The 18,003-nt window shown below is 40.3% G+C and overlaps 1 protein-coding gene and 1 long non-coding RNA gene across 4 annotated transcripts in view; one reads left to right on the top strand and one right to left on the bottom strand.

Moving 5' to 3' along the window:
• The window catches only part of ITPR2 (inositol 1,4,5-trisphosphate receptor type 2), a 340,900-nt gene that overhangs the window by 301,655 nt on the left and 21,242 nt on the right, over nt 1–18,003 (top strand). The window contains exons 51-56 of one of the 2 annotated variants that reach the window (XM_044993892.1): nt 2,034–2,229; nt 4,150–4,242; nt 7,649–7,779; nt 8,928–9,093; nt 10,312–10,472; nt 15,068–16,463. In XM_044993892.1, coding sequence (XP_044849827.1) covers nt 2,034–2,229; nt 4,150–4,242; nt 7,649–7,779; nt 8,928–9,093; nt 10,312–10,472; nt 15,068–15,103 — 783 coding nt within the window. In that variant the 3' untranslated portion in view covers nt 15,104–16,463. Of the gene's footprint in view, nt 1–2,033; nt 2,230–4,149; nt 4,243–7,648; nt 7,780–8,927; nt 9,094–10,311; nt 10,473–15,067; nt 16,464–18,003 lie in introns of those variants that run through there. The other variant, XM_044993884.1, reaches the window with a different exon arrangement.
• The window catches only part of LOC123353121, a 41,828-nt gene continuing 24,490 nt past the window's right edge, over nt 666–18,003 (bottom strand). The window contains exons 3-6 of one of the 2 annotated variants that reach the window (XR_006574403.1): nt 16,980–17,098; nt 7,272–7,407; nt 4,567–4,702; nt 666–946 (exon numbers count right to left, since the gene is read on the bottom strand). This is a non-coding gene — a long non-coding RNA (uncharacterized LOC123353121). The remainder of the gene's footprint in view (nt 947–4,566; nt 4,703–7,271; nt 7,408–16,979; nt 17,099–18,003) is intronic. The other variant, XR_006574402.1, reaches the window with a different exon arrangement.

Genomic DNA, 18,003 nt, shown 5'->3' with positions numbered 1-18,003 from the left:
CGTCCTATCGTCACTAAAGTTAACAGGAGTTGTGCTAATATGTGAGGACATAAGTAGGCTCAGTGGTGTACATTTTCAAGATGTGGTACAGACTCTCCAGATGAAATCTTGGCCCCAGTAAGTCAATTGCAAAACATCTATGGACTTCATTAGGGCCAGGATTTTAGCTGCTTTAAAATTAATGTGACTCTTGTTCCTGAAACAATATATAAGGCCTGGCTTTAAAAATATATTCCTGAAGAGTCTATTATTTGTTATATAGGGTGGGATTTTTAAAAGTACCCAAGTGACTAAAGAGTCTATGTCCCATTGAAAGTCCCCACCCATCCCACCTGTAACTCATTCATGCTGGTGAGTACTCACATTCTCAGTGTAAGAGACCATTAAACACGGTGTAACTAAGAGAGAGATTCACCAGACCAGCAGTTAGTTTTAATATTGGAGATTTTTTTTTAACCAAAAGAAGTGTGAAATGTAAACTTTGCATTTGGGGGGCATAAAACGGGCAGTAAAATCTATTTGTGAAGATCTGTCTTACAGGGTCTTTATTTGGTATACATTCAACTGTGATCAAACTTTTAGGTAACACCAAGATTATAACCATAGCAAACACCCCAGATGATACAACCATGTTCCAAGTGGCCTGTATTGATTCAGAGGGGGGTTACAAGACATGAAAGGGGGTTCTGTTCCAATAGTGTAAAATCCTCCATCCAGGGAGAATAAACAAACAGCAAGGAGACAAAATGGAGACTGTAACTGACCACCTATACACAAGGCGTTAAAGAGAATTTATTTTAATTTTGCCTTTGTAATATTGTCCTAAAGTCACTATGTTATAATACGGATTACAGTAGCTGCCACTTAGGTAGTATGGAATCAGGAACAGTCTATCAGGAGGGGAGGTTGTCCAGGGAAGGATCTCAGTCCTAAGATATAGACCTCACTGTGAAAAAGTTTAAGAAATACTGATATGACTAAGTTTTTACTGGTTTTGAATTACAAATGTCCATGATTCAGTCATGGTATAATTGTAAACATTCCCTAGTTACTTACACATATATTCACTTGGTAGTGGAAATACTCAAAACTTATTTTTGTTCCTAATTTTAGGCTTCGTATATTCTGGCATGAATAATATTTTTTTTTTCCTTTTTTTCCTCTATTATTAATCCTCTCAAGGGTGTGGATTTTAGATCTCATGAATTATGACTAATGCCTTCTAATGTGGACGATTCTGATAAATCATTCTGTGTCATCTCATAGCTGTAATCTGTGTATTTTGGAGTTGAAATACATATATTGAAGATAAGACCCAAAGTATTATAGAACACTAATACAAACCAGAATTATAAAAGAAAAAAGCTATAGTTTCTTTAAATGAATTCATCATCATTAATTGTTATGTTTAGGAACTTGACATTGAAATTTTTTTATCTTTATGTATATTCCCCTTAAAGTTAAATCCTAGCAACACAGGTTATGCTACACAAATAATACGAATTTTACATTTTCATAAAGCACAGCCTGCTGACACACGTGTAACTTTAAATACCAAAGTAGCCCCATCAGCTCAATGGACTTTAGGTTATTCATATGCATGTTTGCAGAATCAGGGGCTTAACTGTATTTATACAGTAGATGGGCCCAAAATGCAAAATTTTAAATCTAGATCTGGACTCTTCTGCATACTGTGGGGACATTGTGATCTGGGATTTTGGTTTAGCCCATTATACATATGGGGGGAAACTACTAAGTTTAGATCCTGTTTCTGAATGTTATCGAAGTCTGGATCAGCCCATATCTGATGTATAGTATTCCTCTTAAGTTGGTTGTACAGTAATGTGTGTTAATAAAGTTTATCATATGCCAAATTCTGCCCTTTGCCCACTGATATCAGTGGGAATTGTATGTGCCCGTATCTGATGTCAGGATTTGGCCTAGGTGTATTTCCTGAGTTGAGGGGGTGTTCCCAACTAGCATCTGCATATTGTCATCTTTATTCAGATTTTCCTGTATTATATTTTTTCTAGCTGTTTGATTTGGTGTACAGAGAGGAGACTTTGCTCAATGTCATAAAAAGTGTTACCCGAAATGGCCGCTCCATTATCCTTACTGCAGTGCTAGCTCTCATCCTGGTCTACCTCTTCTCCATTGTTGGGTTCCTGTTTTTGAAGGATGACTTCATCATGGAGGTGGACCGGTTGAAAAACAGAACACCTATTGCAGGTATTGCTTTTACCTCAAATTATCATCATCCTGCTGAAATTTAGCATTTCTATGAGGATAATTCTTCTCCCTTTAAAGTCAGTCTGAGGGTTTTTCCGTTGACTCCAACGGGAACAGAATCAGTGCCATAGGGCTCGTTAATAGATTAACTCTAGTAGGTAAAATTATTCTCCATAGGTTTGTTTCAGACCTAGGCTCATCTTTTGAAATATCACTAAAATATCACAAGTTAATTCATTTACTTTTTTCCCATTCCAATTCACATTGGAATTTTAAACATTACATACTTCGCTATTGTTCAAGAAGAGTAAGTTATAGCAAGTTAAATATAGCTTTTTAATGCATCTTGTACACAGAATGTATTGTTTTATGCATGTTGCCCTATGCTGATGTATATGTCTACTAAATCTGTTAAAACTGTATGACTGATTTTTTATTTTTTTTAAATCCAGGTGGCAATTTATTGTTAAATCTACACCTCATGTATGGAACTTTCATAGAACTTCTGTTAAATACACTACAAGTTCTATACACAGACTTTAAGGGTAAAATCCTGGCCCTACTAAAATCATGGAGTCAAAATTTTACCCTTAGATCAAACAATATGGGCTTTTGATTAATTCCTTTAGGGGCTGATCCTTGAATGCACTGAGCACCTGATACCTAACAAAAGGCACTTGGCACCTAGCAGTATCTAGTCAATACTGCACATGCTCTGTACACTATCCAAACATTCATAACTTTGTTATTTCAAAACTAAATGTATTCAAATAAGGCAAAGCTCATTCAGGATACTGAGCATACCAAGGGAGAAGTATTGATAAAGCCATTTTGGAGCTATCTGACATTTCTTAACTACACCTTGTTTTCAATATTTGGATCACTTGAAAAGGTTGAGTTGGTTTGTATGCAACTTAAAAAACCAACAACTTCCAGGCTGAGATCAAGAACTTGAAATTTAATTTCAGAAAATTCCTGTGACCGCTGTTGAAGACAAGATACCTGACTATATGAACCACTGGTCTGATCCAGGGTGGCAATCCCTATGTTTTGGTGTTCCCCTTGTTGGGTTCTCTGGAGATTTTGTGTGGCTTGTTGTGTTCTTGCTAGCATTCATACATGAGAATCTAGTCAAGAAAATATATGGATGGTATTAGAAGATGTCAGGTTAGCAGAATATTGTATTCATTTAAAATGTTAGCTTAACACTCCTCAGATGGGAAAAAGTCAGAATGAATCCATTTTCACTGCTTAAACAGCCTACTATACTTTGGACTATTATTTGCCATCATTTTTGCTCCTTAAACTTTTTGAAAAACTGATTTGAAATGCAGTAAATTGTCTGCAATGCACATGGTGAAATTGGTGTTTGATAAAATCAAGTTGATGTACACATTTACCCACTTTGGGAATGTTAAATTAGTGTTTTACTCAAACCCATACATATTTACAAATGAGTACCAAACTGCGTTTTTATCCTTGAAAACTCCTAAATATTCTAGATTCATGAAGACTGACTATCAGCTCAGTGTCAGCCTTTGTGAATAATTTATCTAATGATTTTAAAACTGACATTTTAATATCTGACCGTTGTTTGAATACATTTTGTTCCAATTAGAAGTAGCAGCATTTGATGTAGATTCATTAATTTACGGAGATGTAATGGTGGAATAGCTGTGATGTACTGTAACTGTAATATAGTGTGTAATTCTTCCTTGAGATAGTTTTGAGCTGTTCCTGCTGAATGCTTTCTTTCTGCAGTGATCTGATTTGTTCTTCTTGATTTTTTTTTTAATAAATCAAGAATTCATTTCAAGAGATTTGTGATTTTAAACTTTGTGTCAATGCGCTTGGTATGTCTAATAGATGTACTTTACAGCATAGGCCTCTTGGTCAATATCCTGCTTTTCATTTTGTCAGGTATTGGTGAAGTTCCTACCACAACTCTAACGTCCATGATGGAAACATGTGCAAAAGAAAATTGCTCTACTGCCCTACCTATTACCAACCCAGGTTAGTACAAAAGCCCCGCCCAAATGGTGATAAATTTAAAGTAGAAGTGTTTGTAACTTACAACTACACAGGAGAGGTTTTTCTTGTCAGGAAAATAGACTATCATTATTCGAAGTCAGAAGTGGCCACATTTTTCTACACTGAGAGCTGTGCAGGCAACTTGCCTGGAGTGTGAGTGCTTCCCACACCTAATTTCCAAATACACGGACATTTATTTGTTACCAAAATCAAATTTTGAATCTTAATACTGACGTTTACAAATATCTTCCTTCTAGCTGAGTTCATGGATCACAAAAGCCAGCAGCTGATCAGCTTTATCCTTACCTTTAGTGAGAAAGCAGCTGTTATAGCTCCATTTTAGGATCTCATAAGTTGGTCTTAGGAAGGCAGCATATGCCACTGAATGTCTGGATACACTTTGTCTGCAGTCCTCATCTCAGATGCAATTCAGCTTGAAAAGCTAAGTTAAAGGGACATTGTCAGCATGAAATCTAGTCAATTTAAAAAAAAAACACCTTTAAAAGTAGTTTCACGTACTATAGCCCTCCACTACTAATGTGCATTAAGTGACTTTTAGTAAGTCTGTTTTTATCTCTCCTGTTGCTGAGAGATAAAAACAACTAAGGAAACAAACTAACTATAGAGGGGAAATAGTGAACTAGTTTGCTTATGAGAATGTCATGTGAGATTGTGGCAAAAGCTTTACTAAAAATCAAGATATATTAAGTATACTGCTTCCCCCCTATTCATAAGGCCAGTAACCATGTCAAAGGAGGACATGAAGTTGGCTATAACTAGGTGCTTACAAATTATTTAATTTGTTCCAATATCTTTCCAGGTATCAAAGTTAGGCTGGTGGGTCTGTTATTCCCCAGGTCCTCCTTGTTCCTCCTTTTTAAAGACACTATGGTACTTTTTAAAGGTACTATGATTGCCCTTCTCCAGTTCTTGGGGACCTCACCCTGTGGCCCATGTGTTCCTGAAGATGGTTGCTAATGGCTCCAAGATTGCTTCAGCTAATTCCTTAAACACCCATGATGAATTTCACCAGGCCCTGCTCACTTGAGTAAATCTAGCTTGAACCTGTTCTTCCCTATTCTGGCTTTCATTCATTCCCCCTTGCTGTTAATATTCATTGTGTTAAGCAGTAGTCACCATTAACCTTTTTAGTGAAGACTGAAGCAAAATAGGCATTAAACACCTCAGCCTTCTTGATGTCTGTTATTAGTTCTCCTTCCCCATTAAGAAGTGGACCTGCACTTTCCTTTGTCTCTCTTGCTCCTACTGTATTATAGATCCTCTTTCTATTGCCTTATGTTCCTGGCTAGATGTGACCCATTTTGTGCCTTAGCCTTTGATTTTCTCCCTACCTGCTTGTGCTGTTCTTTTCTACTCAGCCTTAGCAACCTATCCATGTTTCCACTTTCTGTAGGATTCCTTTTTAATCTTCAGGTCATTAAAGAGCTTCTGATGGAGCTATATTGGTCTCTTACTGTTCTTCCTATCTTTCCTTCATATTGGGATAGCTTGCTGCTGAGCCTTTAATATTGGCCCTTTGAGAGTGCCAGTTCTCCTGAACTCCTTGTTCCCTTAGTTTTAATTCCCATAGGATCTTACCTACCACTTCTCTGATATTATACTATTATCATCACATCTAATAGTGTATTATTATTACACTCTAGGACGGAAGATTGACAAATATCTATACCGATAGTGTATTAGTGCCAAAAGTCTTTGGGTTCAGGGACTTACCATCTATTGTTTTGCCTTTCATTCTGCTAACCTTTATTTAAATCAATATTGATGTAGGGCATTATCCATAATGTGAATTTTTGGTTTACTGAACAAAGGGTTTTCAGTCAATCAAAGAGATCTCAAAGCCCAAAGTGTGGCACCTTCACTGTAATTTCTTACGTATACCATTTCAGTTAACCAGGGAAGCGGAAAATTGACATTTATTAAATTGTGTTATTTCTGAAAGCCCCACACCAAAAATCAGCACATGGGAGAAAGGCTGACCTTATGCAAGGCAGGCACACAGCATGAGCAAGCAGGGCCGGTGCAAGGATGTTTCGCGCCCTGAGGCGCCCCCCTTGCAGCAGCTCCCCACCCTCCGCTCTGAGGCACCCCGCCCCAGCTCACCCCTGCTCTGTGCACGAGCACCCGAAGCATGCTGTGGCCGCTTCACTTCTCCCGCCTCCCAGGCTTGCGGCGCCTAAGCTGATTGGCGCCACAAGCCTGGGAGGTGGGAGAAGTGAAGTGGCCACGGTGTGCTTGGGGAGGAGGCGGGGCAGGGGTGAGCTGGGGGGGGGAGTTCCCCTGCGTGCTGCCCCCCCTAACTTGCTGCAGGTGGCCCTTCCCGTGCTCCCCTGCCCCAGCTCCCTCCGCCTAAATGCCAGCGGCGACCGGGGCGGCTGAAGATCCGGCCGCCGCGGTCGCTGCTGAAGAAAATGGCGCCCCCCCAAATGCCAGCGCCCTAGGTGACCGCCTAGGTCGCCTACATGGTTGCACCAGCCCTGTGAGCAAGTGCATCCCAAAGAAAGAGGGAAGACTAGAGGCTGGAGAAAGGCCAGTCATGATTCTACTCCATCTGCGCCAGTCACCACAGCACACTGTCCTCTTTGAAAGCTAATCGTGCTGCCACTGCAGCATGGGAGTCTCGGGAGGAATTCTGGCTCTTGGTCAGGATTCCTATGACAATGCAACCCCCCACTGTGCACACTCATGCATAAGGCCCAACCTACTTCTATGTAGCCTGGCCGCAATGACTCGACAATTCTGTGGCATACATAGGAATAGAACCCAGATTTCCAGGCCTATATTACCCAATCCATACTTTGAGGTCAGTGGGTGTCCTTCATTTACTTCAGTGGGCAGGCTCTTAGTTCTTTGCCCTAACCCTGATCGCTGCTAGACTGAGTCACACATAAGCCAGCCGCTGTTTAATAGCTGGAAATGATAGCATGACTTGGTTTATACGAGCGTATGTAGGGGAATTGATTTCACAAGAGACAAACTTTTGAATGTACCTCTAATTCCCGTACATCACTTCTCTCTCTGTCAGCTATGCACTTAGGGGTCCATTGAAGCCAGTGGGAGTACTCGCATGAGTAAAGAGCATTCTCATGAATAAAGCTTGCAGACTTGGGCTATTAGCGGGGTTACCTGTGGGAGAACAAATAAGGATTCTCACCACCTCTCTGTCAGGTTAAGTGTATTGCTGTCAAAAAAGCTATAATGTTGTGGCTTCAAAATTGATAGGGATGATAAATAATTATAGATGTAGAATGATGAAAGGCAAATTACAGTAGCAACCACTTTTTCTAATAAACAGAGTGTCTATTGCTGTATTGAGAGTGATCAGTTGATGCTTTGGTTTACAAGCCTTTCTTTGTTGTGGCTGTAGGTGAGGAAGAAAAGGAGAATGGAATTGAGAGGACCTGTGACACTCTGCTAATGTGCATCGTTACAGTATTAAACCAAGGCCTGAGAAATGGCGGTGGTGTGGGGGATGTGCTAAGAAAGCCTTCCAAAGACGTAAGCATTTGTCTAACAGAATGCAAGTATATTTTCTCATGCACCTCGTGAGCTCTGGAATCAACTTTTACAGGATATAGGAAATATTTTTATCTAGTCGACTCGAATGTCACTCAGATTACTTATCAAATGTAATTTTAACATACCAGATGGAATGCTCAATGAGAAGAGCAAAAGCTCAAGACAGTGATTTTACATGAAGAAGGGAACTCCAGGTGCTAGTTACCTTTCTGGAAGCATATTATAACCTTCCAAGCAGTGCTAAGAAGCGTTGCCGGATTGGATCAGTTTCCCATTACAGTAGGAATCAAATGCAAACCTTTTGAATGGGGTTGATTGATGCATATATGTCAAGACTCTTGGGTATAGTGTATTAGGTTTATGGTTAGCTGAGATTTAGTCTAGCATCTGCATTGGAATAAATCCTATTTACTCATATCAAGCAACATACTCTGCTAACAAAGGCAAAAGAGATTTTCAAATACACCAATAAACTTCCAACAGTTAAAAAAAACAAAGGGGACTTGCTTTTGTTTTAATGCAATACATTTAAAATAAAATTAATAGCTTCAACAAAATGACATTTTAGTTCAGAATGCACAGTATGTGCAAGGACACCATAACAGCCCTGTGGTTGGTGCGCTGCACTGCAAAGCTCAGGTCTAAGTTCACAAGCATGTTCTCTTGCTAACCAAACAGCGAGGGATGACAAGCGCTACAGCGATAGAGCACTTCAGCTTTGGGGGGAAAGAGCTCCTTGTATTGTTAATAGTAACCTAGGTCCTGATTCATAATCCACTGGAGTCACTGCCTTGAATGGGCAGAGGGCCTTATGGTTCTCTTAAGAGTCCAATCCAGCCTTGCTCAGAAGGAACATTACTGCAACATGGAACCAGGGAACATTGGCAGCAATACAGAACTACAGAAAATCCAAAGAGGAGGAGATAAAAGCATAAAAAGCCAAAATCTGCTCACATGATATGGCTTCAGTTAGACTGCTGATATGAGTAAGGCGTGCAGGGTTTGGCCTAAGATATGCATCTGTGCCTTGCTTTACTGTAGCTAATGTTCTGAAAAAGTACCTGGTGGCTTAATATTTTAGTTGTGTGCTATTTTTATATCACACTGAAACCTTCTTATTGTTTCAGGAGCCCTTGTTTGCTGCCCGAGTTGTTTATGATCTTCTATTTTATTTCATTGTCATAATTATTGTTCTGAACCTCATCTTTGGAGTCATCATTGATACATTTGCTGACCTTAGGAGTGAAAAACAGAAGAAAGAGGAAATCTTAAAGACGACCTGTTTTATTTGTGGTAGGTGCTATTGAGCTACAGTGGCATTTGGTGGGGAAAGCAATAAAACAGAATACTGCTCCATAAATGAGAGTGAGTCTGAAGGGCAGTCATCCCTTGAAAAGTAATTGTAAAAATGACGGAGTTGGGGTTCTACAGTTCTTCCTTCCTGGCAGCAGTTTACAAGTCAAAAGATGACTTTTCTAACAACTGGCTCTGTGAGTTCCACTTGGGATCCGAGAGTCAAGCTGTATTCATCCCACTGTTTGCACCGTCACCAATAATGAAAGCTCTGCTGTTGGAGCACAGCTATTGATTTTGTTGAATAGCGAAGCAGATGAAAATACAACACACTCTTATGTAGTAGTACAGGCTCCACAATGTTAATTGTAGCACAGCCTGTCCACTTGATAAGGAGATGTGACTCTGAAGAGACACAGGAGCAGATAAATTGAATAAGAGGGGTCATTACATAGAACTTTTCTGACTATGATTTGCCCTTGCTAGTGCAGAGAGGTGCAAATCACACCTCCCCATTCTAAGAAGGGATCCTATACCCACTGGAAGATTTCACTTGAGGGAAGCTTTAATCTCTGCTCAGGTTTCCATAGGAGAGTAGATTGGGGAAATTGTAACAGTTTAAATAATTCCATGCATCCCTGTCCTCCCTGGCCATGACACTCAGCCATAGTTTTTAATCTATTGCACAAGTGGTTACAACTAACAGTTTTTTTTCTCATGACTTGAGCCTCAATAAAGCAAAGACTTATACGTGTTTAACTTTAAGCACACAAGCAGTCCCCCTGAAGCTTCAGAATGGCTATTAACATGCTTAAAACTAAGCATGTTGATAAATCTATGCAAGATCAGGGCCTATGTGGCAATACTATATGTTAACTTACACAGGCCATATCTATAGTCTATTTTTTGCAGGATCAGAGCCAAAGCTTGTAAAGCACTTTTTATAGTGCCTTCTGTCCTGAGGTATACAAGTGTAAGATATTTAATTATATTGTTGTTATTAAGAGGGAATATCATGAAAGACTAAATATGGGGCTGAAAGAATTTTGCCAGAAATGCTTTAGTGGCCGGAGGTCTTGTATAGCAGTTACTGTTTGTAATTATAGCTTTTAAATTAACATCCTTTCTGTGACATTTTTCAGAGTTTATTTTTACACTGGCAATGAAGATAAATGTTGATCAGGTGGAATATCACGTTATGTTTTGTGTCTTTTGCAGGACTTGAGAGAGACAAGTTTGACAATAAGACCGTTTCATTTGAGGAGCACATAAAGTCAGAACACAACATGTGGCATTATTTGTACTTTATCGTTCTGGTCAAAGTGAAAGACCCAACCGAATACACTGGTCCTGAAAGTTATGTGGCTCAAATGATTGTGGTGAGTCATGTGTGTGAGCTGTGCTTTATGCAGTTGAAAGATGTTCCTTGCAGATATAGCAGGGATGTTTTTTTCCCTTAACAATGAGAAGCTTTGATCTCTATTTTTAAAGACATTTTTATATGTCTGCGATGGACTGTAGCAAAGCTCAATCTCCATCATAATGAACAAGATAAAGGCTACAGTCTTTACATTGGCTCTCCTGCTCTGTGGGTTCCCCTCATTAGCCAAATCAGCCCAAAGAGCATGGATCAGAACATCTGCTACTGCTCCTTTGTCCAGGATCACTGGGCTGCTGTCCAGCAAAATAACCCCTGCCGAGTAACAGAATACAAGGTCAGCACTGAAAACTAGCTCTTTCTCCTGCTCCTCCACTGAACTATTAAAAAGACCAAGAAGAGCTGCTGTGGTGATCAGAAAAGCTGGAGGATGTCCTTTGTGGTGGCTGCACCAGTTTAGATTCCCAGGGAATGGCAACCTAGGGGGAGCCATTTGAGGGAGAGATGGCAATGTTGCCATGGCCACCCTCCCTCCGGAGGTTTCCACTGGGGAGAGTAGATTTCACTCATAGTCAGGAATCCAGAGCAGCCCCACCAGAAGTGGCTGTTCAGGAGATATGCCAAATTGGCACAGCCCCTAGCTCTCCCTTCCAGATTTTCACTGTTGGCGTCTTCCACCAGGATCTATGGTAGCAGAAGCTGACATGAATATGACCAAGGATTGGTATATTTATATCTCAGAAAAGGATGTAGGCAAGAGTGTACCAGGCCCTGTGTGCATTTTTCATTCTCTAGAGCACCATTTCTTCTGATGACTGGCGGATCTTTTATTGTTGTTCAAGCCTTTAATTAAATATATTGCTCATTCTCACTAGCTGACTTCACTTGCTATTTTAGTCCACAAATCACTTAAGTACCTGCTTAATTTTAAATGTGAGAGTAGTTTCTTTGACTCAAGTGCTTAAAGTTAAGCAGGTGCTTAAGTGCTTTGCTGGAATGGAGTCTTATTGAATATGAGACATGTAATGGTGTCCTGAGATGATACGGGCATGCATGGGGACAGAAGAGCAGCCATGTACATAGGAATTTCAAATTGTCTGCGACATCCCCAGTCTCTGACTATGAATGCTGCAAGGAAATATTGAATCTGCACTTTCCAATAGGGTGGAAAGAACAGAAAATCAGAGTAAAACTATGTGCACTGCTCTATGTGGCTAAATCATTTGAACATAGTGGCAGAAGCGTTTAAAAGTTACCCTTTGATCTGTTTCCACTTTATCGCACTACAAGTCGGTATTTAAAATCATGGACTGACAAAATTACAGGTTAGAGAGTTCTCTCCTGTGCAGTTTCCCCTCTCCCCCTCCAACAATTTTTCGTTTTTAAACTTTGGAAGTATGTTAAGTATTAATATTTATTCCAATGTGTGTATTGATATTCATAGTACATGTTAATCCTCTGATGCCAGCAGTCGGATTTTCCCAGTGCAATGCACTAATGTATTTTACATTAGCCCTAATGGCGGGTGCTCCAGACTCACATCTCTAAAATATTAACAAAGGCATCAAACTACCTTTAACCTCAAGTGCTGAATTGATCAGTTTGAAAATCCCACTCCTGTGCTGAGAAGCAGAAGGTTTAGCTTGTGGAGGAGTTGGAGTTTGTCACGGGGGGGGGGGTTTGAATGGGGAAGTATTGTTTGTTTTTCACAGGGGTATTTAAAAGCAATCTTGACTTCAGTGTAAGGAGGCTGTCTCATGCAAATGTCTCTGTGCTGCTGACAATGGGAGAGCGATAACTGTAGGCCACGATCTAGGAGAGAAAGGAAGTTGGAGGTGTTTAAATGAGAAGTGGTTGGAAGATGTTGGGAGGGAGGGCAATTTATTTCTCTCCACGTTTGTTGAAATTCAATTTCACTGGAAACTTTTTGGCCAGTTCTAGTTAAAATGTCAAGAGCTATGCAGCCACTCCAGTGGCTCTTGCTGTGGAGGGAAATACAAGGGCTGTTCAAATGGATATGCAGCATTGGAGGGAGAAGTTCTACGCCTCAGCACCCTCAAGTTGCCAAGCACCCAGTCCAGCTAATTCAGTTGGTGCTGAGGAACTGATCTATCACCCTCCTGGATCATGTCACATTTTTCCATTTACAAACAGTCAGATGGTGATTTTTTTGGACAGCTTCAGTAGCTGTGTAAAACACAGAGAGGGATATGAGCATAGTTATTAGCTGTGGAATGGGATGAACCAAAACCCTGAGTCCTCACACTGCTGAACTTTGAGAGATTATCTCCATACTTTGGGCCTTAGGCTGATCTCTAAGTGTCTGAGACTCAGACCTTCGGGGTATCATTTAGTGAATGCTTAGGGTTAATGGAGCTCAGTTTCAAGTATCCTTCCTCCTCCCACCTCCCAGCAGGTATGGAATAGCTAGGTATTATTTAGTAATTTAAATAGCACTGGAAACATCGGTATTGCACAATCACTGGGGGGAAATATACAACATTTCTGGCTGTGCTTGGACCAGAAAATATGATTGGTTGGTGAGATTGATGTATCTTAATCTGCGTGGTGACTGTCTTCCTTCTGTGTCAGTTGTCCAGTGCACTAGCTGTTGTGGGGTCTGGTTAGAGTATTGAGTATATACTTAGAAGTAAAAACCAGATGTGGTGGTGTTTTTTATAATTTGATTGTAAAAACTTATACTAGGCTAAAGTTTGGCAAACATGATGTCAAGAAAGAAGGGAAGTGTTTTCCCATGGCATTTAGCTTCGTTTTCCCAATTCCTTAGTTAAAATGATAAAGCTATAGCTTGGCTGGTGGTGTTTTATACTCCTGTTAACTTAAAGCACAGGTTTGTAAGACTACTGCACAGGTAATGAACAGGAAGATTAAAGCTTAAATTTTCAGTCCTTTGGGCATAAACTGCACCCCTGAAACTTGGACCCACATTTTGGGACCTGCAAATAAAGTGGTTGCAAAAGTTTGCTGCAGTAGCCATTGCATTCATTCCTAGCAAATCAGGTAGATGCGAATTAAGCTACTTCATAGTTGTGGGATTAAACAAATGCAGACAAATTGTGCCCACAAAGTGGGAGACTAAACTTTCTAAAGCTAGCCCTGAAAGCTCTGTTCTGTTCAGCTGCACTGGCCATCCTTTGTAGCAAGTCTCAATGGTTTTTACCAACTTCTCACTACGTCATAATATAATTAGATGGTATAATTATGTAGTTATTGCTTATTTACACAAATTATGTAATGAATGTTGTTAGTGTAATTAGATAATTCCACAATCAGCTAAATACTGTTCTAAAAACCAAAGTGATGGAGACAGTCAAAAGCACAGGCAAGGAATTTTGGGTTAGACCACCCACCTAAAGTAAGGGAATCCACAGTGAAAGATTATAGGCCCTATCCTGCTCCCCTTGAAGCCAGTGGGAGTTTAGGCCCTTTGTAGCTAGCTGTAATGGAATACTGCTGTAAAATATCCCATTTCAGCTTGGTGTTCATTCTCCTAATTCTTATCATGGACTTAATACCATTATGATTTTCCCCTCAGGCTCATGCTTTGATACTTTCGTTGCCAGAAGTGCAAAGCTATATGTAATATAAAAGCCAATGAAAAATAAGAAAGCAAATTTTTGGGAGTTCTCAGAACAAGTCACATCAAACATCCCACATATCCTTCTACAAAAGCCCTGCCTCCCCTGTCTTTAAGGTTGAGTTATAGTACTGTCACCTCCTCTGAGTAGGTGTTAGCTGAGCAATGGCAACGTACTCCTGTTAGGCATGCAGCAATTCTCCAAAAAGGGCTGTAGTTTTAAAGTTTAATGCACAGACACCCACTCTGTATCGTTAGATGAGGTATGATACAAACCAGTGCTGTAAACCTATAGGCAAGGTGAAACAAGGACCCAGAATGTGTCATTTTTGCACAAGTCAAGAAACGTGACTACATATTACTGTTTGTTAATTTCAACACCTTAAATGTTGTGTTTATTGGTCAAAGCTACCCAACAAGATATTAAGATTTGTATTGGTTTTGGATGGGAAAGTCCCCCCCGCCCCCGACCAGAAATGATGAGGCAAAAATGGCAAATACCAACATTTTATGATTTACTAACATAAAATGTTTTCACATTGGCTATTCTTAATTGTCAAAAAGCATCTCACCAGTCAGTCATTTTCCTCACACTACAGGTTGTGTAGCAGTAGATTGCACAGCATATGGTATAGATAATGTGAATTCCTACAGTAATACTTCTCCACTTGTAAGCTTTTTGTATATACAATGTAGCTAGCACCTAGTTTGCCTGCTAGAAAGTTTTAGTTTGTAATTGCCTATGCATGCACGCACTACTAGCCTTTAGAATATTCTAGAAACCAGCTTTTTTATTTCACTGACACTTATGTACTGGTCAGTGTTACCAATAACAATACTCACCTTCATATTCTGAATATGCAAAAGCTATGAGAGAAGGAAGTGGCTTGACATGTAGTGAAGGCAAAGTCACACCTCTGCCCTGAAGAGGGTTGAAGAGCATGTTACAGCTCTCATCAACAATGTGACACATTCATTTGACCCTGATTCACATCCAGGTGTGCTTATCAACATATCTAGTGGCTTGCATGTAGCAGCAGATGTTGGTGAAGAACAAGTGGACAGATTGAGAGGTGTACTTGATTGTGATGGGACATGGTGCTGCTTCAGTCCAGTCAAGAAATCTGGCATCAAAGAACATTTGCTGACATGGCCAAGACAACCAAATTGAAGCCTGGCAAGAAAGGGACAATCACAGGAGCTATCATTCCAGAAATTGTTTTCCGCAGAGCCCTTTCCTGAGCAAGATGCAGAGGTGATATTTCAATGGCAGTTGTTCTTAGGCACCCAATAGAACTTGTGTCTGTACCTCTCCTCCACACTTAAGGAATAATGAGATGGACAAGTTGAATTAGGGCATCAACTGGAAGAATCCGTGAGCAGTGTACAGCAGAGATGCCATGGCTGGAGACAAATTTCACACATTCAGTTAATTGACTGCTGAGTACTTGAGGCAGGTCCTGTAAGGATTTGACAAAGCTAATTTTGTAATCAGCTTCTTTGACAGATGTGAAAACTGCAGAAAGACAGTTTGGATGCAAGAAATACCAGGTGATTGGTAGATGCCCTGTGCCTCCATGGAAAAAGCTTCTAAATGTGGCATCCAACAAGTAATCACTTATAAAATTGTTCTGTGAATCTTTCATTCAAAAATGCATCTGAGTGTAGGAGCACACCCAGAACAGACTCCAGCTTGCTGGAGGTTTTGCCAGTGGTGAAGTAGCTCAAGACTTCTACAGTACTCATGAGCAAGCAGACAAAGATTTTTCTGCATGCTGTATGTGCCAATATGGCTTTTGGTGTCAAAAGGAACCATAGTAATTAGATCATCTAAGATAGATATTTTGATCCTTGCTGTTCACTACTTCCCAGAAATGGAACACCCAACCCATGGATAAAAACAGGCACCATTACCAGCACAATGGACAAGTCCCACTCCATACCTGTGCATGCAGTTTGTGATGCACTCACTCCTGACTTCTGCAACATAGTTTGTGCTGTATGTGCATTAACAGGATGTGTCTGTGTCATCCCCATTTGGTATTGAGGAAAAAACATCTGTATGGTGTCAAAAGAGAAGAATCTTACCACTTCAGAGCTCTTGCTAAGTTGGGAGAGAGTGACAGACAAGTCACTATTTCTGCAGCAAGGAATGTGGTAGCAGTGCTGTGTGACCAGAGTGAGACACACTGCTTGAGCCTCAGTCTAGCCATCAAAAAAGTACAAGTCACCAGCCCAGCTCCCCCCCATGTGAGGTCAGTTTGGAAGAACATGTCAAAAGAGCATCTTGGCAAACAAAGAATTGGAGGTCTTTGCACATAGGGGAAGCTAGATATTGGATCACCATTGCAGCATGGATGGAAAACTGTTGATGAACCACTTCCTGTATTCTTCAATGGCATCTGAGCTTCTACAAGACCTTATTTGTGCCTATACCAGTAAGGGTCACTGCACAGTCAACTGTGTCTTTGTCAGAACAATTTTCTCTGCACAGAACTGTGTACATGCCAAGGCAATGAAGACTGGTAATTCATGCACTCTGAGACCGTAATGATGAACAATGCGGTTGACTAGAAATGTCACCAGCACTATTGCATTTCACTGCTACCTATACACATTTGTTGTTAGATTTGTGTTTCACCTTTTAGATTGTGACCTTGAAGCATCACACAAGAAATCTAGGTTTATGTCTTGAAATAAGTCATTAAAAAAACCTTTCAAATATCTGCATTCCTTTAACATGTTGGTATTATTTATCCCCATTTCTATGGTAGCAGCACCGTGTGACAACTCTCCATCATACCTCATCTTAAAGTAGACAAAATAAGCTTTCAAATGATGTGTGAGAGTGTGGTGAGTGGGTAAAGAGGGTAGATTAAGTTGACCAAATTGGTGGTGTCTGCTGCTCACCTGTGTCTTCAGGCCTCAAAAGTGCTCTCAGATACTGTTGCCATCAGAGAGGATTGAGCCCCAAAGGCAGTTGTCAGGTGCTGCAGGGTGAACAAACTTCTCTTTAGAGGAAGTAGTTACTGAAATAGAAAAAATATGTTCCAAAAGCCAGAAGAATGGGGTTCTCAAGGCAAGCCACCATGGAAGAGAAGTAGTTGTGGAGAAAGGGAAGAGCTACCCTTTCCTTCCCAATTATATTCAAGGTTGTAATAAAAGTATATTATAGTATATTGAAGGGACTGCTTAGTTCATAGCCAGGCATAGGGGCCCTTCTGGGTTTTAAAGTGTAACATTGATTAGGTAGTAATACTCAAAGCTTTGACTTCCAGGATTTCTGTACCCTGCTATTAATCACTTTTTCAATTCATGGGGCAGTAGTTGTCCTGTTAATTCTGTACACCACTCACTAGATTTTATTACTCTCTTCAATTGCTAAACACAATCCAGAGGCAGAGTCCTGCATCTGAAACAGAGAAACTTTTTAGCCTACGGTGATACTGTACAACAAACTCAGGTCTGAAAGTATCAGAGGGGTAGCCGTGTTAGTCTGGATCTGTAAAAGCAGCAAAGAATCCTGTGGCACCTTATAGACTAACAGACGTTTTGGAGCATGAGCTTTCGTGGGTGAATACCCACTTCGTCGGATGGAAGACACTTTGAGTGGCTCAATATAAAAAAAGCTGTGTCGTTCAATTCTCAAATACTAGTGCACCTCTAGGTTCCTGATCCAGTAGCCCATTGACTTTAATGGGATCACTCATCTGCTGGATCAGGCCTAAGTTGGCTTTATGGGATACTAATAATGCATTTTACTTTGAAATCCGGCCTCCTTCCATAAAATTCAAAAAAAACCCTCAGATGTTATCAAAGCCTCAGTGGTAAGGGAATGAGACTTTTATGTATATATCAGAAAGCCATGCAACTTTTTGCTTAATTACTTTTTAATGACTGATAAGATGCATGCCAAATTGAGTAATTAGTTACC

Source organism: Mauremys mutica, chromosome 1, assembly GCF_020497125.1.
Source record: "Mauremys mutica isolate MM-2020 ecotype Southern chromosome 1, ASM2049712v1, whole genome shotgun sequence".
NCBI classification, from domain to species: Eukaryota; Metazoa; Chordata; order Testudines; family Geoemydidae; genus Mauremys; species Mauremys mutica.
This window is presented reverse-complemented; position numbering and strand designations above follow the sequence as displayed.